General features: G+C 35.8%; 1 protein-coding gene across 1 annotated transcript in view; it reads left to right on the top strand.

Annotated features, from left to right (window-relative positions):
- Positions 1–25,831, top strand: part of ADGRV1 (adhesion G protein-coupled receptor V1) — a 543,050-nt gene that overhangs the window by 139,808 nt on the left and 377,411 nt on the right. The window contains exons 53-63 of the mRNA XM_027100633.1: positions 1,080–1,335; positions 3,020–3,222; positions 4,288–4,464; positions 4,831–5,013; positions 7,133–7,312; positions 10,468–10,632; positions 13,643–13,760; positions 15,579–15,702; positions 22,863–23,001; positions 23,174–23,359; positions 23,627–23,859. Coding sequence (XP_026956434.1) covers positions 1,080–1,335; positions 3,020–3,222; positions 4,288–4,464; positions 4,831–5,013; positions 7,133–7,312; positions 10,468–10,632; positions 13,643–13,760; positions 15,579–15,702; positions 22,863–23,001; positions 23,174–23,359; positions 23,627–23,859 — 1,964 coding nt within the window. The remainder of the gene's footprint in view (positions 1–1,079; positions 1,336–3,019; positions 3,223–4,287; positions 4,465–4,830; positions 5,014–7,132; positions 7,313–10,467; positions 10,633–13,642; positions 13,761–15,578; positions 15,703–22,862; positions 23,002–23,173; positions 23,360–23,626; positions 23,860–25,831) is intronic.

Raw genomic sequence — 25,831 nt, 5'->3', positions numbered from 1 at the left:
TGGGATCTTCCCAGACCAGGGCTCGAACCCGTGCCCCCTGCATTGGCAGGCAGATTCTTAACCACTGCGCCACCAGGGAAGCCCTGGAGTGTATTTTGGAAGAGAATTATCTTATCCAAAGGTCAGTAAGTTCTGTAAAGGGCCAGATAGTAAATATTTTAGACATTGAGGGCTATATGTTCTCTTTCCCAGCTATCAGCTTTGCCCTTGTAGCACAAGGGCAGCGATGTTATCAAATGACCTTTTCTGTTTTCCAATAAAGCTTAATTTATAAAAAATGGATTTGACCAAAGGGCAGTAGTTTTCTGACTCTTGATTTTATTAATAAAGCTCTTGAGTTTATATCCTGAAGTGCCTTCTTTAGGTAGAGAGATGAGTGTCAGCAAAATAGGCCTGTAATGCTAGTTTGAATTGTTGTAAATAGTATGTATCCCTATTACTAGAGAATAAAGTCTGAAATGGGGAAAAAAGGGAAATGACATTCAAGAAGCAGACAGAAGCCCTATCAGAAAGGACTTCAGATGCTTTTTAGCAAATTTAGGCTTGACTCTTCAGACAGTGGAGACCCAGGAGGAGAGAGAGACTCTGATTTGTATCTCTGCTTATCTTTCTCTCTCTATTTCTATTTTGATTGATTCATTGTTAAATAATACATCTATTCAGAGTTTAGGTGAGGGAAGTGGAAGTAGCACTCCTAGCAAAAGTTTTGTAGAGAAAAATGTTTAAACTGTATGCCACCTTCTTTTATGTTTTTAGATTTTTATATATGGTATCTAGGGCTTAAATTTCCAGAAAGAGTATGTACTCAATATTTTATTAAGAAGTTAGGTTTCAGGATAGGACAGTTTGGCTACATGTTTTATTAGCTAAGTTTTAGTAGTGGTTTACTTTTTCTTTTTCCTAACAATCTTCTACTTCTCATGTGAAAGGCATTTGATTGATTTGTAGGATCATATGTTGCTTAAATATCTCATTATTTAAGATATGGCCAATATTAAAAGATAATCTAACCTTTTGGTATTCTTACTGCACAGTGATAAGTAGAATATAAATAAAATCTTTTTTCTTTAAAATTTTAGATTTCATTTTCTGAAGGCCAGGCACTGTCTACAATTACTCTGACTGTTCTTGCTGATGACCTACCAGAGTTGTCAGAGATTGTGATTGTAACACTCATCCGTATTATCACAGAAGGGGTTGAGGACCCATCAAAAGGTGCTACTATTGATCAGAAAAGAAACAAGTCTGTGATAACCACTCTGCCCAATGACTCGCCCTATGGCTCGGTGGGCTGGCATGCTGAGTCTCTCTTCGTCAGAGTAGCAGAGCCTAAAGGTAAATCTTGTTAAATATTTTTCAGGTTCTAGTAAGTTTTATTGGATGACTTAATTCTAATATTTACTAGGGATGTAATTTTCTTTTTTTACATGATATTTTTCAGTTTGACAGGTCATACTCAATCCTTTTTTACTTTTTGTTTGTTTCTATTAAATTTTCTGATCCTGTCGTTACACAGTGATATGGCTATATGAAATACTTTTACTTTTATTTATTTATTTTTTTTTTTTGCGGTACGCGGGCCTCTCACTGTTGTGGCCTCTCCCGTTGCGGAGCACAGGCTCTGGACGCGCAGGCTCAGTGGCCATGGCTCACGGGCCCAACCGCTCCGCGGCATGTGGGATCTTCCCGGACCAGGGCTCGAACCCATGTCCCCTGCATTGGCAGGCGGACTCACAACCACTGCGCCACCAGGGAAGCCATACTTTTACTTTTTGAGACATTACTGTCATAATAGAAATAATAATATTTTAGTAAATCATTATAGTAGAAGTGTTTGGGTTTTACTTTACTTTCTCTTTTTCATTTTTGATATATCTGTTCTCTTTCCTCACTCAGATTTCTCCGCTATAGATTTTCAATAGTTATAGAAAACAATGAGCAGCACAGAGAAATGCATGTGGTACTCGAGGTGTTAATTATTAAACCCAAAGCAGTAATTAGAATAATATTTTTTCTGTGAAGCGTAAGTGATCAGTGCCTCTTTTCCTGTTTCCTTTGAGCTTAGTGTTGACATCTTTGTCTAAATGACTATTCTTATCAACTGTAGAATAAATAGATTTTTATAGATAAAGGTCATTTGACTTATTTGAATAAAAGGTTATATATAATATATATGTATTAAGAATATGTGAAGGCTCTAAAATTTTCAGATAGGAACATGGACATCTTTCAAGGACCTTTTATTTAAATAGTTGATGGAAAAAAATGACGTGTAATTATGCATCTAGGTCTTTATATATCTGTACATATCGGAATAGAAAGAGTAATCTTAAAATAAAATGATCTGTTCATTTATCCATTCAACAGTCATTTTTGAAGCACCTAGTAAGTACCAGAAATTGTGCTATGTGTTCTGGAAACAAAGACACGGTATTTCGTCATTAGAAATTCACAGACTGGTAGGGAAATTGACAAGCATTTTTTTCATTTATATAGCAAACTAAATTTTAAAAATCTAAGAAATGAAATAAAAAATATGTGCTGGGAAATACTTTGAGCTTTGTGATAGCCACCTTTACTGTAAGAACGAAATTGCTCTTCTTCTAATGATTAGTTATTAAATGATGACTCTGTGTGCTTAATTTTTCATTTTCAAAGAATCTTCCTGGCATTTGTAATTAGCCCCTCTGCTCAACCAGCAGGTATGCACTTTCCTAAGATTTTCAGCAGTTTCTGTTAAAGTGTATGACATGTGCAACATAGGAGAGTGAATTAGAGTACCAGAAGTGGGGGTTTAGAACTGGGATATAATGCTAACAGCATGTGGTGATTCTCACCACAACTTTGGAGACAAGGGATAAAACACTAAATACTCCTTGGGAGTATACATTGTCTTTGTTTTACCTCTCTTTTTTACCTGTCTGAAAGGGGTAATGCAGAACATTCTATCCTAAGTGCTTGGAATAGCATCAACAGCAAGTAGAAAAGCTTACTTACTTAAGGCATGTCTGTCTCACAGAGAACATCACCACTCTTCAGTTACAAATTGTTCGAAATAAAGGACTACTTGGAGACATAGCCATTCAGTTGGTAGCTAAACCCAATTTCTTACTGCACGTCAGTAATCAAGCCACTGAGAATGAAGATTATGTGCTACAAGAACCAATGATCATAATGAAAGAAAACATAAAAGAAACTTATGTCAAAGTTGCCATTTTGCCGGTGAGTCTAAGGCTGCAATGAATGTGATGTAAAATAAAGGAAAATACTCTTGAAGGTAAAATTTTTAAAAAGGGTGCCTTTTAAATATAAAGATACAAGTACTCTAATGCTCCCACCCACCCTAATATTTAATAATGAATGACTATTTAATAACTGAAAGATAAAATAACAAGTGTATTAATTGTTTATATTTATTTGTGAACTGGAATATTGTTTGAATGAACTTTGAAGCATTGAATCTGGATTGATTATGTGTCTGGTTGGATCCTCTATTCTGTTGCTTTGTTAGTTGTTTTCAACTAATGATTGAATGAATAAAATACCCAAGTTAATCTGGTTATTTTTATTATTGCTTTTACAGGACAGTGTTTTCATTCCATGATGCAATCACTTGAATTAAGATTAGTCTTCAGATGCGGTTTAGATCTGGTTTTAGTGCTCTCACTCTCTTTCTCTCCTTCGTCTAAAGAGAATGTGTATATACGTCTGTAGTGATGCCCAAGAAACTGAAATTTGTTAATAGTATTATCACTAATATATAATTAAATATTGTATTTATATATTATAGTCCTACATATATTCATTATCATTCTTTTGAAATTTTTTATTACCTATTGAAAAATAAGGTAACAATTTTTAAAAAGTTAATTAAAATATAGGATTATAATTAGATTTACAAGTCCAGAGCTTTCACTTTTTAAGATGTATGTAGCATTTACCAGTTTCTCCTAAATTGAGGGGATGTTATATATGTAAAACATATTCAGTAGGATGTGGTCAAAATTGTAGGATAGATACTTTTAAAGAATTATTTTACTTGCTCATGAGTATGTGGCTTCCATTGAAACATCACCAATAAGCTTGAATATCCCCTAAGATTCTGAAGTTGTCAGTGGGGATGTACTAAAATATAAAAAGGAATCTTTTTTTATATGTGTGGTAGAGCTGCCCGTGCCTGTGGACAGTCATTCTTTACTGAAAAATATTGTATTTCCAATGCAAATCAAATATATTAAAAAAAATAAAACACCATCTCTCTCCCCTCCCCCTGTTCCTTACCCCCAGGATGATGCCCCCGAGCTGGAGGAAGGGTTTATTGTCAACATCACTGAGGTGTACCTGGTGAACTCTGACTTCTCTGCAGGACAGCCAAGTGTGCGGAGGCCTGGGATGGAAATAGTTGAGATAATGATTGAAGAAAATGATGATCCCAGAGGAATTTTTAATTTTCACGTTACCAGAGTGAGAGGAACTTTCACACATTTATAGTAATAACAAAAGCTTGTATCTGCTGATTTGGCCAGTATCATATATTTTCTGAAAAATAATTGACTTTTCTTGTAGGTATTAATAAATACCCATCTTGAAGTTTTTCTTATAGACTAATTCTTAGTTCTCTTTGAGCTAGAACAAAGGATTAAGCAAGTTTATTTACATTACATTTAAATGTAAGAGTTCTGAAGACCGAATATGCATACTTATAGTCAACTATTGATTTCTACTTTGAAGAGTGAAGTATAAGAACTAATAGAAATAATAAGTTTAGAAAGTGATGACTTACATGAGTTACTTTTGTCTTGCATTTTAACTTATATTCTTTATTTAAAGGATGTTGGTGGAGTTATTACTGCCTATGAGGTACCTCCACCCCTGAACATTCTTCAAGTTGCTGTAGTCCGGCTGGCTGGAAGCTTTGGGGCAGTAACTGTTTATTGGAAAGCAACACTGGACAGTGCTGGCCTGGAAGACTTTAAGCCATCTCACGGGATTCTTGAATTTGCAGATAGACAAGTATGCTAGTTACAGACATATTAACATTTTTTGGTTGTACTTGAAACATTTTATAGGCATCCACCAAATGAATGTGCAGTAGTGATTGCTGAATGTATTAAATTCTAAATTTCCATGTCAAGCCAACAGAGGTATCGTTAGTTAATGTATAATTTTTTAATGGACATGGGAAGAGAATATAAATAGGCAAGAATCTTACCCTCTCTGAAATTCCCCACCTTACTCTATTTTAAATAGAAGTTATAAAATGATAATAACTGGCTTGGAAGTGCCTAAGAATGTATAAAATACTGCCTGATGAACTAGACTATTCCTATGAACTTTAGGTTCTTATATTCTATTTGTTTCTTAATGATTATAAATATAATTTTTTTTTAGGATTTGCAGTAGAAGTGTATGCATTTATTACTAAAGACATTTATTATTATGTACATTTATTATTACCCAAAGATTTTTTTACAATTAAAAAACACTAAAATGATAGAAAAGGAACAAAGTAGTTAAAACTGGAAAAAATTGAAAAACAGTATTCTAGATTTGGGCCAACCAATCTTAAAAATTACAAAATATTCCTTAAGAATTGTAAGCTTGTGAACTGGGCATTTTGCAATATGTAAGAATTTTTGATAAATTTTTAAATCAGTAAGTGGAAAAAGCATGTGAACAACCATGAAAATGTTAGTAACTTCAAATAGCAGTATCTGTTTACATGCAGTCTGATTTTGCCTGCACAGATTTGCACAGTGTGCATCAACTTACTAGTTGCCGTTAGGGGGATAGTAAATACTGCTAAAAGATAAGCATACAGATCTAGATTTTCCTACACATAAAGGTCTATTGTTAATATTTGAAATCATGAGATTTTAACAAATTTAAGACTTTAAAACATTTCCTACTAAAAGGAGGGGAAATGCAGATTTTCATGTTAAAAGTAGAAACAAATAAATTGATTTTTCATTGAAGTAACCTTCCAACTTTATATTATCAGGACTTTATTCTTTTCATGAAGTTAAAGTCCCATCACTTAGCAGCACCCTTAGGATCATCATCATTCTTAAATTTAACATCCTGTAGGGAAAGTATTCTGTGTTCTACAGTACTGATTTGAGGTGCAGACATTTTGACAAGCTTATATTATAGCATTTGATTTTGTTCAGGTTTCTCTTTCTCTGAATGTGACGTCCAGATTTCTCACTTTTCTCTGTTACTATATTAAAGGTGGATTTAGGTAGGAAAACTTTGTTTTTTGATAAATGTCTGTGTCATTTCCCTTTGGGATATAGAAAATATTTTAAATATGGACATACAGCTGGGATATTTTTATGACTAATAGTGAAATCACAAGCTGGACCAAAGTTTTACTCATTTATAAGTTATAAAAACTTGTAGCATAGATCCAGACAGATGAATGAACTCCTGATCACAGAGTTCTAAAAACATGAAATTTGGGTTTTCTTCCTGCCTTTTTCCCTACATTACAAGAACAGTAATTTGAAACCGAAGAGATTTATTCTAGTTACAGAAGACAGTAATAATTTATATGGTACCATTTTATATCAGGTCGTATTAATGCTAAGTATACTAAAATTTATGTTTATGCAATGGTAATTAGAGCCTGCATGACATTTTAAATATTTTTCTTCAAGAATAAGCCTTCATTGTTTTTTTGAATCTATAAATTATCCTATATTTTATTACATATATAATTTCCTCTACCTTGGAAACAATAGACTGAAAAGTTTTGACTTTGAAATACTATAAATATGTGACTATTTTTTAAAAAAATTTTTAAATTTTTATAGAAAAGTTTTGGCCACACTGCACGGCTTCTGGGATCTTGGTCCCCTGACTAAGGATTGAACCCAGGCCCTCAGCAGTGAGAGCACAGAGTCCTAACCACTGGTCCGCCAGGGAATTCCCTGACTTTTAAATAGTATTATGAACACCACAGGCAAAAATTCCTGCTTTTTTCTTTGGTACTATGTTTCTAAGTTTCAACTAAAAAGTTAAAATATATGCGATCAAAAACTGCTATTACATTTTACCCTCTCTGCCTCTCTCCCTCCCTTTTTCCTTCTCTCCCTCCCTCTTTTCCTTCTTTCCTTCTTTTCTTTTATAGGTTATCGCAGTGATAGAAATCACCATAATTGATGATGCTGAATTTGAACTCATGGAGATATTCAATATTTCCTTAATCAGGGTGACTGGAGGTGGCAGACTTGGAGAAGATGTTGTGGTAACTGTTGTTATTCCACAGAATGATTCTCCATTTGGAGTGTTTGGATTTGAAGAAAAGACTGTAAGTGAAATATATCAGGAAGGGGGGGGGGTGCCTTCCCCTAAACTAATTTTTCATGTAATTTATAGTAGAAAGGTCTTTTTCTTTTTTTAAAAAAAAAAAACCTCTGCATTACTCTTTACTTACAGTTCTCTTCTCAAGGCTCTTTTGAGTTGGCTATTGAATTAGGGGCCAATCTGCTAACCTGTGCACACAGTTTTGTAATAGTGAGAGCTCTTAACATCAGGCAGTTACAAAGGGGTGTAATAGACTATGAGGTACTTTTTGTCTATACATTCTGTTCTGTACCGGCTCTGCTACCAGACTGCCATCCTGGTTACAAGGCAGGATTCTGTCATGCTCCAGTTTTACATCCCAGGAATGGATTTAGCTGAGGAGGGATTTATATTCCCCACCTTTCAGGCCCTCTATCTTGATTTATACTGAACAAAACACTACAGTCGCCCCAGCTCCTGTGTTTCTATGTATTTCTTCTCTCTCTCCCCTCTTACTTCTCATGGGCTGCCTACTTCTAAGACCTGCAAGAGTGAGCCTAAATATTATTATTAATATTCTCTCCCCTGAGAGAGAAAAAAAAGCTTTGGCTAGTACAAAAGTATCTCTCTACCTTAACTATACAATGAGGTGCTATAAACTATATCATAATTATTATGACATAATGATTATATCATCATCATTATGACTTTACCTTTCAAAGAAAATTTCAAGATGAAATAATCATACAAATATTTAGATAATTTCGATAGACACAGCAACTTTTCTGGCTTCTTTGTCACCATTCCCTTTATTTAATCACTTATAGGTAATCAGTAATTCACCATAGATCATTTTAAATAATAGCAAATTGTCTAATGCCTATTGTCTTTACTGTTCAGTGGATGCAAGGCTAGACCTGCAACTTGCATATCAGGGCTGGGCTTCCTAGATGCTCCAAAATTTAGATAAACCCTAATAATTGCCTAATTATTTGATCATTGAAATTTCAACTTCATAAGAAAATGGAAACTATAAAAGGAACAGAACCCTTCTACTGCTGTAGCCTATTTGAGACTCTTTTTCTTCCTTGAGAAAGGAATGAGCAGAAATAAATGTAAAGAGTGGTAGATTCACAAAAGAGTAGCTGTGAATGTTTTCTAGGCAACCTAAAAAGTCTGGAAAATACAAAATGTATAAAGAAAAAAAAAATGTATAAAGAAAAGTGTAAAAGTACCCATAATATTATTGTTCTAAGATAGATATCGTTAGTATTTTGTCATATTTCCATCCAGGCCTTCTTTGCATATATGCAGAGAAATATTTTAATATATACGAGTATGTAATTTATTTTTATAAAATGTATTAAATGTACTAAAAATGTATTCTCTGTTACCTTCTGAGGTTAGATAAAAGGTTCAGGGTTTAAGTAGTCCAACCTCCAACTGATGAAATGTTATAATAATGTTTTTGCTTTTAACTTTGTCACACTTTTGGACTTAGCCATTGGATGGTATATTTACAGGTTTCTCTCACCTTTTGAGAAAATGAAGGAGTTATGCTACTATCCATAAATAATTTCTGTTTATTCATTTTATCTTAACTGCTGTCGTAAACCTTACTGCAATAACTTTAGTGCATCCTTGATCTGGGAACTACTGTCTTATTGTAATAGCCTCAGATTTCCAACTTGTCTTATAGTCTAAAAGTAAGATTTAAGGTACCCAAACCCTTGTTGTGAGGAGTGAGTTGATACATGTAAAGCACATATAATTGGGCTTTACCCTCAATAGGTGTCAATTGCTGTTTTAATTGTTGATAGTATTAGTAGTAGCTTGTGGCTCAACCCTTTGTGGCTACTTTCCTTGTATCCTATCTTTCTTATAGCCGATAGCTCTTGATAACTTGGAGTTTATCTTTTAACCTGTATCTAAGATACACAATATTGTGCACATAGTGAACATTCTGGTAGCATTATTTGGTGAGACAGATTATATTCAGAACTGAAGAACACTGAGAAAGGATTATTGGTATTAATCTGTCAAAATTAATAAGCTTCTCACAGGGAAATGTGCTGAGTATACCAAATCACTGGGAATCGCAGAGACTCCTGGAAATATGCTTGTGAAACTGAAACTAGAATATTATTATCTATGGAAACGAAAAGGACTTATATATGCAGTTTGTTTATAATGGATTTTTTTTCTTTCTCACTTTGCTTTTTTCTTACTTGATATTTCTGGTGTCTGAGGAGTGCTTTGAACAGCACTGTGTGTGGAGTCAAAACATCTGAACTAAATCGCAGGCTCCTTTTCTCCAAATACATGTATATCTGTGCTCCTCAGCTTTCTTAGAGTTTTTGTGAGGCTTAAATAAGATAAAGTATGTGCAAGAACTGACACATAATAGAAGCTCAACAAATATCGGTTGGCTCCAAATCCCTACTCTTGGCACCAATGCAAAAATCTCATGAAATAAAAACCCAACAAGAGTGAATTATACACTCGTTAAGTGTCTTTCTTGAAAATGGAAAGCATTGTGTTATATTTTTGTATTTACATAACAAGTGCATAGTATAGGCTCAGTTTGGACTTTGCTTCACAGAGTCAATATGTGTAATTCATATTAGGTCTGTATTATGTGGGGAGCCTGACTGCTGTAAAAGAACCCCCAAATCTCAGTTTCTTAATCTAATAAGAGTTTATTTCTTCTTTATGCAAAAGTCCTACATCACTGTTCCTAGTTGGGGTCTTATGGACACCTCTTCTCCAACTGGCATCTCAGGCACCAGAGTCTCTCCATCTGTGACTCTGTCCTCCTCTAGTCATCCAGCAAATGGAGAAAGAGGGAATGTGGAAGATTGTGTGAAGTTGATGGCCAGACAATGATTAGCATACTTCACTTCTGCCTGAATTATTTTGGCCAGAATTCAGTCACAAGCTCCACCTAATTGAAGAAGGGGCTAGGAAATGCCAAGTAGCTGAGTGTCTAGGGCAAAAAGGGAATGGGATTTGGTGAAACATTTTTTTTCTGCCACATGATTGTAACATGCTGTGATTAGAGTTCTAAATTCAAAAATTGCCGTCATTGAGAAGAGAAATGAGATTCTGTTTGTTCTTCCTGCTGCTTTTCACTCTTTTTTTTTTTTTTTTTAACCTTACTGGATTTTCTTTTTTTTTCAGGTAATGGTTGATGAATCCCTTTTGTCTGATGACCCTGATTCATATGTGACATTGACAGTTGTCCGGTCCCCAGGAGGAAAAGGAGCCATCCGACTTCGGTGGACCATAGATGAGATGGCTAAAGACGACCTCAGTCCTTTGAATGGGACACTTCATTTTGATGAGGTATGATCGTCATAGTTTTTCTCTAATTTGTCTTTGTTTGATTTTCTGAATTTTTTGAAATCATATGCACCGTGGAGAAAAATCACACACACACACACACACACACACACACACACACACACACACACACACCCCACCCCAAGATGTCTGAAATTTATTTCAGGCACTACCTACATCCCACCCTTAAAACTGCTCTTTTCTTGACATATCCTCCCCTGATTGAGGGCAAAACCAGTCAACTGAGCCGGACATGTGGGTGTCATCCCCATCTCTACCCATTCTGTAACTCTTGCATATATTTGACAGCTGAGTTTAGTCACTTTTCCCTTTTAAATACCCTTTCTGTTCTCATACTCTGTCATGGCTGTGACAATCCGAGCCTCCACCATCTTTCCTTGGATGGTCTTTTAACTGATATTCCCACTCCATGTCTTTTCCCTTTTCTGTCCAGTATCCGTGCCACTGAGTAGGGTTATTTTTCTATAAGGAAGATCTCGTTATGCCACCCCCTACTTAAAATGATCCAGTGGCAGCGTCTTACCCACAGAACTTCAGGCTCTGAAATGTGGAACACAGAGCCTCTCGGAGGGAATACAGGCTGTACCTTCCTCCCAGTTAATCTGAGCACAGAGTTTCACTGTGAATGCAGTGTAACCAGAACCAAGGAGCATTTATCTATCAAACTCTGAACTCTTTTTTTCCTGGAAGGAGGGATGGAGAGGTGGAAGAGAATTGACAGGCTGATTCTTAAATCCATATGGAAATGCAAAAGACCAAGAATAGTTTCAGAAACTCACAAAGAAGAATGGAGGGTGCCCCTTCCTAACTAAACTTAAGATAATATGTAGCACAGGTAAATGTGACAGTATGATATTGGCTCTGGGATAGACAAATAGACCAAAGAGAAGAAACTGGAGAGTCCAGATTTATCAATCTTTTATGGTTTTTGCTTTCATGTTTTCATAAATCTTTCCTAAATTAGTAAAAACGAAAGCAAAAGGAAATTAGTTAAAAACGAGAAAACATGATGAATAAGTTTTTTTAAAAGCAACAAAAAATAACTTCACAAAATAAGAACAAGCAAGAAAGAACCATTAAACGAGAAAGTATAAAATTTTAAGAGATTACTTTGTACATATCTAGACAAATGAATGTAAATATCTATATGAAATTGACTCTAATAGGTAAATAGTAGATATAGAAAGTCTAAGCAGATGAATTTCTGTAAACGAAATAGAATTTAAAAAATTAAATAGGAGACTAGAAGGTCCCCAAGGTGGTTTTCTAAAAGAAATTTGGCCAAACATGTAAAGGTAAGATGATCCCAATGAAACATGGTCAATCTATTTTTTTTTGAGTCTATTGACCTTTTATCAGAGCTTTCAACACCAAACAACACAAAAGCAAATACTTTTTTTTCATTCAGTTTTCTAATAGGTGATGAATAAATTAATCGGTGATGCCCTCTGGCAATCCATTTGCCACTTAGACATTCTGCCACCATTTTTGAGGTGTTGGTTACTCTAATAGAATTAAAGATCTCAAGCCAGATGGCACAGATATTTCATCCACTCATTTCTTAGGTTCTGATATGCAGTGCCTCAAGAAACATTTCGGTTGCATGCCCTAAACCTCTATAAACTTCTCATTTGTTATGAGAAGAATTTAGAAATTACTTTGAAATTTCTGTAAAGATTTTCCATAGTAATAATGAGCAGTCATTTCCCAGTTACTAGATCTACTTCCCAGATGATTAGAAAGATTTTCTGATGTTGAGCAGGATATCTGTACCAAAATGGCAAATAGTCTGATCTTTTACCCCAGGGAATAAGGCCATCCTTGTTCAGAGTACTGTATCAGGAGGGGTGAGTTTATGGGTCACCCTGGACTTGACCCTCTCCGTCTTGTTCTTTGCTTACCAACCTGGTGCGTTCCATGTACCTCTGCATAATAGCTTTACTGTTCTTGTATACTCAGCTACTGACATACCTACGTCTCCATTCTAACAAATGGCTTTGTACCTAAGCATATAGTTCAGAGCCGCTAATTGACAATGTGCAGAGAGTAAAAGGGATGGGAGTGATTAATTGCATCCCAGGAATTATAGATTTTCCATGAGTGCATTTAATAAGGTCTGAGGCAGGAAGTATACATTTTCCTAGCAGCTCTTATAAAATTTTTAAGAAGTACAGTTACTGTAAAATATAAAAAAAGGACTCTTATGAAGAGAGGACAGCTTGAGTGAAGAGATTAGAATAATGCTTTTAATAATAAAAATCTCAAAGAAGAGATGCGATTGCGGAACTAAGATGTACATAAGAAGCAATAAACAGCAGAATTCAAACTATAGAAAATTAATCAGTGATGCATAGGACAAATTTGAGGGTTTTTTATCAGTATACGGAGGAGGCGGTGAAGATAAAAGTGATTTCTGTCACGGTTATGTCTCGAAGTATTAAGCTGGTTGTCTTCTATATATTTGCTTTTCCTTATTCTTTCTCTTCCAGCCTAGACTGAAAACTTAGCCCATGTTCCAAGAAATTACTGAGCTAAGTTTAAGCCAAGAGAGGGAAGGAATAATAGTGAAAATGCTTGAGATCAACACCTATGGAAGGAATGGGAAGGAAGCAGGAGTGGGTAGAGGGCAAGGAGTAAAAATGGGTAGTAGAAAGATAACCTTTATAAGTATTAAACCTATGACGTTCATCTATTTACGTCATGCTATGACCATTTAATTCTAAGTGATCGAACTTTGAATGGTTGAAAATTTTCAGGAAATTTAAAAGTTGTGTTAACATTTCCCCCCCTTTTTCCTATTACGAACCTTAATTGGATTTATGCTCAGAGCTAATTTTTACATAGTAATTCTCTCTAGCAGAAACTCATAATTCTAGGGCACAGAAAGGACACTCTTTAAAAAATGCTTATTAACATAAATGTTATTCTGCTAATGAGAATTCAAAACTTCGGTCAATCTGGAAAATGTGTTATTCCTCCTCATTTGATGTAGACTGAGTTCCAGAAGACCATTGTGTTGCACACACTTCAAGACGCCATGTTGGAGGAGGACAGGAGTTTCACCATTCAGCTGGTACCAGTTGATGAGGTAGAAATATCTCCAATAAAAGGTAAGAGAAATCGACATTTTTGGAAAAAAAGTAGATTTTTAGAAAAATGTAACCAGATACTCAACAGTTACAAAGATAGGTAGTATTAGTTTTTATAATTCCTAAAACCTTTTCTAAATCATAAAGATGTTATTTCCTACTTGTATAACAGCTAAAGACTTTTTAAAGCTAAAATTACCATACCCAATGTTGGTAAGGTCATACGCCAAAGACTTCATACTACTTAGCTGTGTGATTTTTTAAAAGAAAAAGATGTTTGTTTTAGCAGTGTTTATAAAGTAAAATATGAAAGCTTCTTAAATGATCCTACAGTAGGAGACTGGTTAAATGTAACAGAATACTATGCAACTATTCAAAAAATGTGGCAGAAAAAGCCTTACTTACATTAAAATTAAGAACACTTCATTACATGGATAATTGTTACATTAATAAAATAGGCTTTGTAACAACATGTTCAGTGTAATCCCGTTTTTGTCACGTGCATGTCATAAACATGTTTGGAATTATTTATTTGAAATGTTGATAGTTGTTTTTGATTACCTATATTTTCTACACCTACTTACAATGATCACGTTACTTTTCTAATAAAATGTTATTTTAAAACTTAGCATCTTATTATGTCTCTTTCAGCCTATCTATTGCCTATTTTGATCAGAAAGTAATTACTTAGATTTTGACATTTCAGAAACAGGCATCATAATTCTCACTTGCCTGTGGTCCATGTGAAAATTTGTTTCTTCGGTCTGGAGAGAAAGGATTACTGGATCTAAAATGGTTTCATTATAGTACAAATAGTAATAACCATAAAAAATGTCCCAGCAACTTTGATATGAAAGCTTAGTTACTGTTGCATGTCCTTTTTTGCCATCAAGAACTTCATCCCATGCAAGGGTTCGTGGTCAAAGAAGCAGAATTCCGTGGCTAAAGAAATTCACAGAATTGTAGAGTATTGTGTACTGTCACCTATGAAATCACCTAGGGTAGTTATTCCTTTTGCATTTATATATAGAGTACTTCCAGCACGCATTTGAGGGAATCATATCTTTGCATTATATTCTTCCATAAGTCTTAAGTCAGCTCAGTTGTCTACATTGTGTTAAGAGTCAGGGTTGATATTATATACACTAATTAGACGCAAGAACAAGAATATACCAGTGGATCAAGGTAAATCATTTGTTAATATAAAAGATTCATAATATATTTCTAACTGTGATATACTTGCACTTGACAAACCACTCTTGATCCCATTAATCCATTGCCAAAGAAAGTGATAGTATAGTAATCCAATCCTTTATGTGTGCTTCTGCAAACAATTCTATTTAAGTTACTGCTAAATTATGATATGAATACTCAAATTACTTGATATGGTTTTTATTTCAATTTTAGTAGGAACACTTAGAAGCAAATGGCAGAGTCAGAAAATTAAAAATAAAAAAGGGCCCCCAAGAATTCTAGTTTTTGCTACAGAGCTAATACATACAGCCACATAACCCATTTCAGTGAGCTACAAAATGGTAGAAGTGGATTAATGCACATGGTAGAAGAGTACTTACTTATCATGGGAGCAATAGTGGAAGTACTGCCCACTTTATCCCTTTCATTAAAACGTGATCTTGGGCAAGTCATTTGCCTTAGTGTCTTCAATGCCTCTATGTGCTTAAATGTCTGCGCTGGTAAAATGAGGATAACTTATATGATTGTCATGAGGACTAACTCACAAGATTAGTATATGTAAAGTCCTTAGAACATTGCCAGGCATGTACTAAGTGAATCCATTTGTTTTCTACATAAGTGGTGTATATATCATCTTCAACTCAGGTAGCGCATCAATAATCATTCGAGGAGATAAGGGAGTGTCAGGAGAAGTTGGGATAGCTCCATCATCTAGGCACGTCCTCATTGGGGAACCCACGGCAAAATATAATGGTACTGCTATCATCAGGTAAGGATTTTCTAATTTTTGTTTGCCTAGGTGAGGGTTTTGAAGTTTTATTTAAATAATTAGTATTATTAATTAAATACATTGTTCTGAATACAGACATATTCTTCAGGCATTGTCTTTTTATATATTTGTAAAATCCTGTGGAGAGTAGAACATATTTTTGATAAAAACTGAAGGTATGTTTTGAGTTATCTTGATGTTAGATCCTGAGAAGTTTTCTTTTCTTTTTTTTTACACCTTTATTGGAGTATAATTGCTTTACAATGGTGTGTTAGTTTCTGCTGTATAACAAAGTGAATCAGCTATACATACGCATATATCCCCATATCTCCTCCCACTTGTGTCTCCCTCCCACCCTCCCTATCCCACCCCTCTAGGTAGACACAAAGCACCGAGCTGATCTCCCTGTGCTATGCGGCTGCTTCCTACTAGCTATCTATTTTACATTTGGTAGTGTTTATATGTCCATGCCACTCTCACACGTCATCCCAGCTTACCCTTCCTACTCCCTGGGTCCTCAAGTCCGTTCTCTATATCTGCATCTTTATTCCTGTTCTACCCCTAGGTTCTTCAGAACCTTCTTTTTTTTTTTAGATTCCATATATAAATATATATATATATATATGTGTGTGTGTGTGTGTGTGTGTGTGTGTTAGCATATGGTATTTGTTTTTCTCTTTCTGACTTACTTCACTCTGTATGACAGTCTCAAGGTCCATCCACCTCACTACAAATAACTCAATTTCGTTTCTTTTAATGGCTGAGTAATATTCCATTGTATATATGTGCCACATCTTCTTTATCCATACATCTGTTGATGGACATTTAGGTTGCTTCCATGTCCTGGCTATTGTAAATAGAGCTGCAATGAACATTGTGGTGTATGACTCCTTTTGAAGTATGGTTTTCTCAGGGTATATGCTCAGTAGTGGGATTGCTGGGTCGTATGGTAGTTCTATTTTTAGTTTTTCGAGGAACCTCCATACTGTTCTCCATAGTGGCTGTATCAATTTACATTCCCACCAACAGTGCAAGAGGGTTCCTTTTCTCCACACCCTCTCTAGCATTTATTGTTTGTAGATTTTTTGATGTTGGCCATTCTGACTGGTGTGAGTTGATACCTATTGTAGTTTTGATTTGCATTTCTCTAATGATTAGTGATGTTGAGCATCCTTTCATGTGTTTGTTGGCAATATGTATATCTTCTTGGGAGAAATGTCTGTTTAGGTCTTCTGCCCATTTTTGGATTTGGTTGATTGTTTTTTTGATATAGAGCTGCATGAGCTACTTGTGTATTTTAGAGATTAATCCTTTGTCTGTTGCTTCGTTTGCAAATATTTTCTCCCATTCTGAGGGTTGTCTTTTTTTCTTGTTTATGGTTTCCTTTGCTGTGCAAAAGCTTTTAAATTTCATTAGGTACCATTTGTTTATTTTTTTTTATTTCCATTTCTCTAGGAGGTGGGTCAGAAAGGATCTTGCTGTGATTTATGTCATGCAGTGTTCTGCCTATGTTTTCCTCTAAGAGTTTTACATTTAACTCTTTAATCCATTTTGAGTTTATTTTTGTGTATGGTGTTAGAGAGTGTTCTAATTTCATTCTTTACATGTAGCTGTCCAGTTTTCCCAGCACCACTTATTGAAGAGCCTTTCTTTTTTCCATTGTATATTCTTGCCTCCTTTATCAAAAATAAGGTGACCATATGTGTATGGGTTTATCTCTGGGCTTTCTATCCTGTTCCATTGATCTATATTTCTGTTTTTGTGGCACTACCATACTGTCTTGATTACTGAAGCTTTGTAGTATAGTCTGAAGTCCAGAACCTGTTTCCTCCAGCTCCTTTATCTTTCACAAGATTGTTTTGGCCATTTGGGGACTGTTGTGTCTCCATACAAATTCTAAGATTTTTTTGTTCTACTTCTGTAAAAAGTGCCATTTGTAATTTGATAGGGATTGCATTGAATCTGTAGACTGCTTTGTGTTGTGTAGTCATTTTTGCAATTGTTGCTTCTTCCAATCCAAGAACATGGTATATCTCTCCATCTGTTTATATCATCTTTAATTTCTTTCATCAGTGTTTTATAGTTTTCTGCATACATGTCTTTTGTCTCCCTTGGTAGGTTTATTCCTAAGTATTTTATTCTTTTTAATGCAGTGGTAAATGGGAGTGTTTCCTTAAACACTTAAAGAGAGTCTCTTTCAGATTTTTCAGATTTTTCAGATTTTTCAGATTTTCCTTAAAGAGTGTCTCTTTCAGATTTTTCATCATTAGTGTATAGGAATGCTAGAAATTTCTGTGCATTAATTTTGTATCCTGCTACTTTAACAAATCCATTGATTAGCTCTAGTAGTTTTCTGGCGGCATCTTTAGGATTCTCTATGTATACTATCATGTTGTCTGTAAACAGTGACAGTTTTACTTCTCCTTTTCCAATTTGTATTCCTTTTATTTCTTTTTCTTCTCTGATTGCCATGGCTAGGACTTCCAAAACTATATTGAATAATAGTGGTGAGAGTGGATATCCTTGTCATGTTCTTGATCTTAGAGGAAATGCTTTCAGTTTTTCACCATTGAGAATGATGCTTGCTGTGGGTTTGTAGTATATGGCCTTTATTATGTTGTGGTAGGTTCCCTCTATGCCCACTTTCTGGCGACTTTTTATCATAACTGGGTGTTGAATTTTGTCAAAAGCTTTTTCTGCATCTATTTTGATGGTCATATGGTTTTATTCTTCAGTTTGTTAACATGGTGTTTCATATTGATTGATTTGCATGTATTGAAGAATCCTTGCGTCCCTGGGATAAATCCCACTTGATCATGGTGTATGATCCTTTTAATGTGTTGTTGGATTCTGTTTGCTAGTATTTTGTTGAGGATTTTTGCATCTATATTCATCAGTGATATTGGTCTGTAATTTTCTTTTTCTGTAGTATCTTTGTCTGGTTTTGGTATCAGGGTGATGGTGGCCTCATAGAATGAGTTTGGGAGTGTTCCTTCCTCCACAATTTTTTGGAAGAGTTTGAGAAGGATGGGTGTTAGCTTTTCTCTAAATGTTTGATAGAATTCACCTGTGAAGCTATCTTGTCCTGGACTTTTGTTTGTTGGAAGATTTTTAATAACAGTTTCAATTTCATTACTTGTGATTGGTCTGTTCATATTTTCTATTTCTTCCTGGTTCAGTCTTGGAAAGTTATACCTTTCTAAGAATTTGTCCATTTCTTCCAGGTTGTTCATTTTATTGGCATAGAGTTGCTTGTAGTAGTCTCTTAGGATGCTTTGTATTTCTTCAGTGTCTGTTGTAACTTCTCTTTTTTCAGTTCTAATTTTATTGATTTGAGTCCTCTCCCTTGTTTTCTTGATGAGTCTGGCTAATGGTTTATCAATTTTGTTTATCTTCTCAAAGAACCAGCTTTTAGTTTTATTGATCTTTGCTATTGTCTTCTTTGTTTCTATTTCATTTATTTCTGCTCTGATCTGTATGATTTCTTTCCTTCTACTAACTTTGGGTTTTGTTTGTTCTTCTTTCTCTAATTCCTTTAGGTGTAAGGTTATATTGTTTATTTGAAATTTTCTTGTTTCTTGTGGTAGGCTTGTAATGCTATAAACTTCCCTCTTAGAACTGTTTTTGCTGCATCCAACAGGTTTTGGATTGTCATGTTTTCATTGTCATTTCTGTCTAGGTGTTTTTTGATTTCCTGTTTGATTTCTTCAGTATCTCTTGGCTATTTAGTAACATATTGATTAGCCTCCATGTGTTTGTGTTTCTCATGTTTTTTTCCCTGTAATTGATTTCTAATCTCATAGCGTTGTGGCCAGAAAAGATGCTTGATATGATTTCAGTTTTCTTAAATTTTCTGTGGCTTGATTTGTGACCCAAGATGTGATCTATCCTGGAGAATGTTCTCTGCACACTTGAGAAGAAAGTGTAATCTGCTGGTTTTGGATGGAATGTCCTATAAATATCAATTAAGTCCATCTTGTTTAATGTATCATTAACAGCTTGTGTTTCCTTGTTTACTTTCATTTTGAATGTTCTGTCCATTGGTGAGAGTGGGGTGTTAAAGTCCCCTACTATGATTGTGTTACTGTCGATTCCCCCTTTTATTTCTGTTAGTATTTGTCTTATGTATTGAGGTGCTTCTATGTTGGGTGCATGAATATTTACAATTGTTATATCTTCTTGGTTTGCTCCCTTGATCATTATGTAGTGTCCTTCTTCGTCTCTTGTAATAGTCTTTGTTTTAAAATCTATTTTGTCTGATATGAGAATTGGCGACTCCAGCTTTCTTTTGATTTCCATTTGCATGGAATATCTTTTTCCATCCCCTCACTTTCAGTCTGTATGTTTTCCTAGGTCTGAAGTGGGTGTCTTGTAGACAGTGTATGTATGGGTCTTGTTTTTGTATCCATTCAGCCAGTCTATGTCTTTTGGTTGGAGCATTTAATCCTTTTACTTTTAAGGTACTTATCAATATGTATGTTCCAATTACCATTTTCTTAATTGTTTTGGGTTTGTTATTGTAAGTCTTTTCCTTCTCTTGTGTTTCCTGCATAGAGAAGTTCCTTTGCATTTTTTGTAGAACTGGTTTGGTGGTGCTGAATTGTCTTAGCTTTTGCTTATCTGTAAAGATTTTAATTTCTCCATCGAATCTGAGTGAGATCCTTGCTCGGTAGAGTAATCTTGGTTGTAGGCTATTCCCTTTCATCACTTTAAATATGTCCTGCCACTCCCTTCTGTCATGCAGAGTTTCTGTTGAAAGATCTGCTGTTAACCTTATGGGGATTCCCTTGTGTGTGAATTGTTGCTTTTCCCTTGCTGCTTTTAATATTTTTTCTTTGTATTTAATTTTTGATAGTTTTATTAATATGTGTCTTGGCGTGTTTCTCCTTGGATTTGTCTTGTATGGGACTCTGCGCTTACTGGACTTGATTGACTATTTCTTTCCCCGTACTGGGGAAGTTTTCAACTATAATCTCTTCAAATATTTCTCAGTCCCTTATTTTTTCTCTTCTTCCTCTGGGACCCCTAGAATTTGAATGTTGGTGCATTTAATGTTGTCCCAGAGATCTCTGAGACTGTTCTCAATTCTTTTCAATCTTTTTCTTTATTCTGCTCTGCGGTAGTTATTTCCACTATGTAGAATGTTCCTCTACCTCAGTTATTCTGCCCTCGATTCCTTCTAGTGTATTTTTTGATTAACTATTTCCTTTCCCATATTAGGGAAGTTTTCAACTATTATCTCTTCAAATATTTTCTCAGTCTCTTTCTTTTCCTCTTCTTCTTCTGGGACCCCTATAATTTGAATGTTGGTGCATTTAATGTTGTCCCAGAGGTCTCTGAGACTCTCCTCTGTTCTTTTCATTATTTTTTCCTTATTCTGCCCTGCAGTAGTTATTTCCACTATTTTATCTACCAGGTCACTTATCCGTTCTTCTGCCTCAGTTATTCTGCTATTGATCCCTTCTAGAGAATTTTTAATTTCAATTATTGTGTTCTTCATCATTGTTTGTTTGCTCTTTAGTTCTTCTAGGTCCTTGTTAAACGTTTCTTGTATTTTCTCCATTCTATTTCCAAGATTTTGGATCATCTTTACTATCATTATTCTGAATTCTTTTTCAGGTAGCCTGCCTATTTCCTCTTTATTTATTAGGTCTGGTGGGTTTTTACCTTGCTCCATTCATATGCTGTGTGTTTCTCTCTCTTCTTATTTTGCTTAACTTACTGTGTTTGGGGTCTCCTTTTCGCAGGCTGCAGGTTCGTAGTTCCCGTTGTTTTTGGTGTTTGCCCCCAGTGGCTAAGGTTGGTTCAGTGGGTTGTGTAGGCTTCCTGGTGGAGGGGACTAGTGCCTGTGTTCTGGTGGATGAGGCTGGATCTTGTCTTTCTGGTGGGCAGGACCGCGTCTGATGGTTTGTTTTGGGGTGTCTGTGACCTTATTATGAGTTTAGGCAGCGTCTCTCCTAATGGGTGGGGTTGTGTTCCTGTCTTGCTAGTTGTATGGCATAGGGTGTCCAGCACTGTAGCTTGCTGGTCGATGAGTGGAGCTGGTTCTTAGTATTGAAATGGATGGAGATCTCTGGGAGAGCTTTCGCCGTTTGATATTACATGAGGTCAGGAGGTCTCTGGTGGACTGGTGTCCTGAACTCAGCTCTCCCACCTCAGAGGCTCAGGCCTGACACCCGGCTGGAGCACCAAGACCCTGTCAGCCACACAGCTTTTTTAAAAAATGCTACTTTAAGGTCCCTCTACCTCTTTCTTTGTGGAATGGGAGTGTGTACCTTCTCCCTTCAGCCTTGGACCTGTTAGTGTTGGAGGGTCTCCTGCAGAGGTGGAGGGGTGGCTGTGGCTCCCCGTGGGGACAAAGATACTTGCAGCAGCAATTCTGGGTAGTACTCCTTGGTGTGAGCCCTCCCAGAGTCCACCATTGTCCCCACCAAAGAGCTGGGTAGGCCATGAGAAGGTTTCTGACTGTTCTTTAGATTATTTGCACAACCCCATGCCAAGGAGAGCACACTGAGTAACATCAAGAGATCTGTGCTTTCAGCCCTGTTCTGTCACTAACCACGTAAAATAGGAGTTACTTCATCTCTGTAAGCTTGTGTGCCTCAGCTCCAGAATCATCCCTTAAAAAATCATCTGGATCAAAGATTTGATGATTCTGATTGTTCTAAAATTAGGACCTATTATTTAACTAGGGTAGTATGATCATAGGCAGTTTTGTTTATCATAAATTTTCTCATGAGGAGTGAGATAGCAGTTATCAATAAAGTAGCTGAATTTGTGTCAAAACTTTATCTTTTTGGTAGTTTTTTCATTAGCATTGCATGTGTGAAGTGTTTACTGTTCTTTATTCGTATTTTGTATCTTGTGTAGTAAGTGGAATGTCCATACGTACTTTTTTTAAATTCCTTTAAACCTTCTACTTTTAGTGTTCAGCTTTTCCTAGTATTCTTGTCAAGCAGATTTACACAAGCTCAGTATTTTGGGTGTTACTGTCTTGGAATTAAAAGACTTTTTTTGCTTTATAGTTGATAGATAGGGTTATTAAAATTCATAATATTCTTGAAATAATTGAAAATTGTTTATTTTTGAAGGATAGAGCAAATATTTAGGAAAAGCTCTTTTCAATAAAAAATGAAATATACATTTGTGTGTTGTTATAGCCTCGTTCGTGGCCCAGCGATTTCTGGGGAGGTCACAGTGTACTGGAGGATATTCCCTCCTTCCATGGGGGAATTTGCTGAAACTTCAGGAAAACTAACAATGCGAGATGGACAGTCCGCGGCAATTGTAGTGTTACAGGTATCAGTATTACTGATTGCTGTTATGCCCTTTGCTGTGTGTGTGTGTGGTTGGGGGGTGGGGTGGTGGGAGGTGGTCAGTATTACAGAGTTCATTGTTTTGCTTATATGACAGATATATTTTTTTAAATGTTCAGATTCTGCTGCTCATGGCTCTTTCTGTCCTTCTCTAGGCTTTGAATGATGACATTCCTGAGGAAAAGTGTTTCTATGAGTTTCAGCTCACTGGAGTCAGCGACGGGGGTGTATGGCGTGAGTCCAGCAGCACTGCCAACATCACAGTGGTGGCTAGTGACTTTCCCTATGGACGATTCGCCTTTTCACAAGAACAACTTCGGGTGTCAGAGGAAGTGCAAAAGGTGGAGCATGAAATGCTTAAAATGTTAAATATCATTTTTAGTTTTTATATCGTGAGTGATCTTTAAAATGTGTTTCTCTGTTTATATTCCAAAGTGTTCACAAACTGATTAATGTGTTCCTGATATCATTTTAACGTAGAATTTATATACTTTGATAAATTTACATGTAACTTCGACATAATCCTGGTAAATAGGATTAGAGACACTCAAAATTAAGTCTTGTCTGGTAGAGTACTCATGCAAAATAAAAAACTGCTTCTTGCATAGGTTAACCTCACAGTCATCCGTTCGGGTGGCTCTTTTGGCCCCGTGAGGCTCTGGTTTGAGGCTGTGAGTGGGACAGCCGAGGCCGGCGTGGATTTCATCCCTCCACCAGGGCAGCTCCTCTTTGAAGCGAGGGAGACGGTGAAAAGTGTGCACATTGAAATCCTTGATGACAACCTTCCTGAAGGCCCTGAGGAATTTTCCCTAGTGATTACAAAGGTGGAACTCCTGGGAAGGTAAAGTAAAAGAGAAAAATAGGAAAAAGGAAACAAAACAGAGAAAGGATGAGTGAAAGCTAGGTTGTGCAGGGATTAATACTGAACTGACTGTAAAACAGTCTTCCCCTGCTTTGTCTCACATTTATGTGACACTAGACCAGGACAGTGGTGGCAAAGACTGTTAATTATACAATGTTCTAAATAAAATTTTTTCCTGAAAGTTGAAAGTATGTGTTTCTGTTGTGTGAAGTCACTCTGGGCAGCAGGGGAATTGAACATGGTGTGGACTTGTAGTAATTTGGTGAGGAGAGAGAGGAGCTGTTCTCTAGGTCAAAGGTCAGCTGGTGGGACAGATTTTGGTTCCTCCATCTCTGTCTCTACACCAGGGAACAGGCTGGACTGAGAGATTTCTTTCCTTGATGTCTCTGAAGGCTGTACAATATTGTCTTCTTTGTGATGAATGAGGTAGATGTTTGCCCAATGGCATTTTTAAAGCAGGGGAGAAAATTTTGAGTAAAAGATGGTTGGTAGTTAATGCACCATGTTTTCATTGAAAATCAAGAGTTAACCATATTGAGTCCCTCTCATTCTCTGATTTAGTGCAGTGACTTGATTAACAAGGGTGGGAAACACATGTTACATGATGAAATAGATGGAATACCTACAGGTTAAGTGGCTCAAGAAGCACCTCTGTACCTATGGCTTACATACAACCTTCAACTGGAATAATGTTTGCACTTAGATATGTCCTAAAGGAAGTTTACTTGTGCATGCAATGAAAATGCTTTTGCATTTGTGATATTAATGCAATGCTTTAAAGCTTTTTTTAACTAAAATATTTCACTGAATGACTTAGGCAGAGTGTATCTCATTCCCCTGGGAAAAATTATTGTGGGCTCACTAACACTTCAACTCTTAAATTTCCCAGGTATGATTCTGTGTCTGACGATGGGAATGAATTTGTACTTATATTCAATGTATTAAAACTTGAGATGGTCACTGACTGTTTTAATTGAGTGAGTGAAGTTTGGTAAATGTAGCTCATTATGTGTGAGATTATATCTGTGTTTTTGACTAAGTGGGGCTTGAGGCATTTGTCCTCGCTGCTGCCCTTTAAAAAAGGCAATTCCTACTTAAGCTTAATTCTGAGGAAACAAGTTTTCCTTCCAGATAAATTTCTAGGCTTCCTTTGATCTGAAAAGGAGAGTAGTATAAACCCAGTTTGCCTAGTTGCTAGAAAGTTTACTGCCTTGATACTCAGTTACGGTAAGCAGCTAAACCATGATCCATCTCAGACTACTGATAACGGTTTCTCTTATCATTTAATGTTTTAACCCCCAGTTTTCTAATTTTGTCTTGTATATAATCTAATTAATGAGCGTTCAACCTTTCCAAACTGGGTAGGTTAAAAATACTAGGTAAATAGAATTTGGGAATTGAAGGAAAGACTAAAATGGTTTAGTGCCATCTTTTTTGGTAGCTTCAGGAATTAAAGCGATGTAAAACCCAGGAAGTCAAAACTTTTCTTTGATGGGAGTAATAGCAATCTTTAAAAGAGACTTTCTCAGCAGAAATACATTGCTAGACAAGTAAGCTACCATCTGTATGAAAGAATAGAGGCATTGATTTAATTGATATTCACAGAAACTGGAATCTTTTCTTGAATCTTGATGGTTTAGCTTAAAATTTCTTTAGTGGCATGACACTCATTATATCCTTAAAGTAACTCTCTCTTCCATAAAAAAAATAAATAAATAAAGTAATCCTCTCAACCTAACACTGTAGATCTCTAACCAAGCTGGTTTCCATCTTTGAGTGCACTACAATTTAATGTACATTCCCTTCTGTGACCCATTACTGTAGTATGTGTTCATCAGTACATTCCTAGCCCCAGAGGTTCATTTTCCAACTTCTTCCCAATTTCCTAATAGTTTTATTATCTTTTCCTATTGCCTAAGTTTAATAACTTTATATGAGTTTTGGTTTTATG

Source organism: Aethalodelphis obliquidens, unplaced genomic scaffold, assembly GCF_003676395.1.
Source record: "Aethalodelphis obliquidens isolate GAN/ISIS:26980383/991018 unplaced genomic scaffold, ASM367639v1 scaffold4, whole genome shotgun sequence".
In the NCBI taxonomy this organism is placed as follows: Eukaryota; Metazoa; Chordata; class Mammalia; order Artiodactyla; family Delphinidae; genus Aethalodelphis; species Aethalodelphis obliquidens.
Note: the sequence above shows the minus strand (reverse complement) of the source record. Positions and strands in the feature narration are given on the sequence as shown.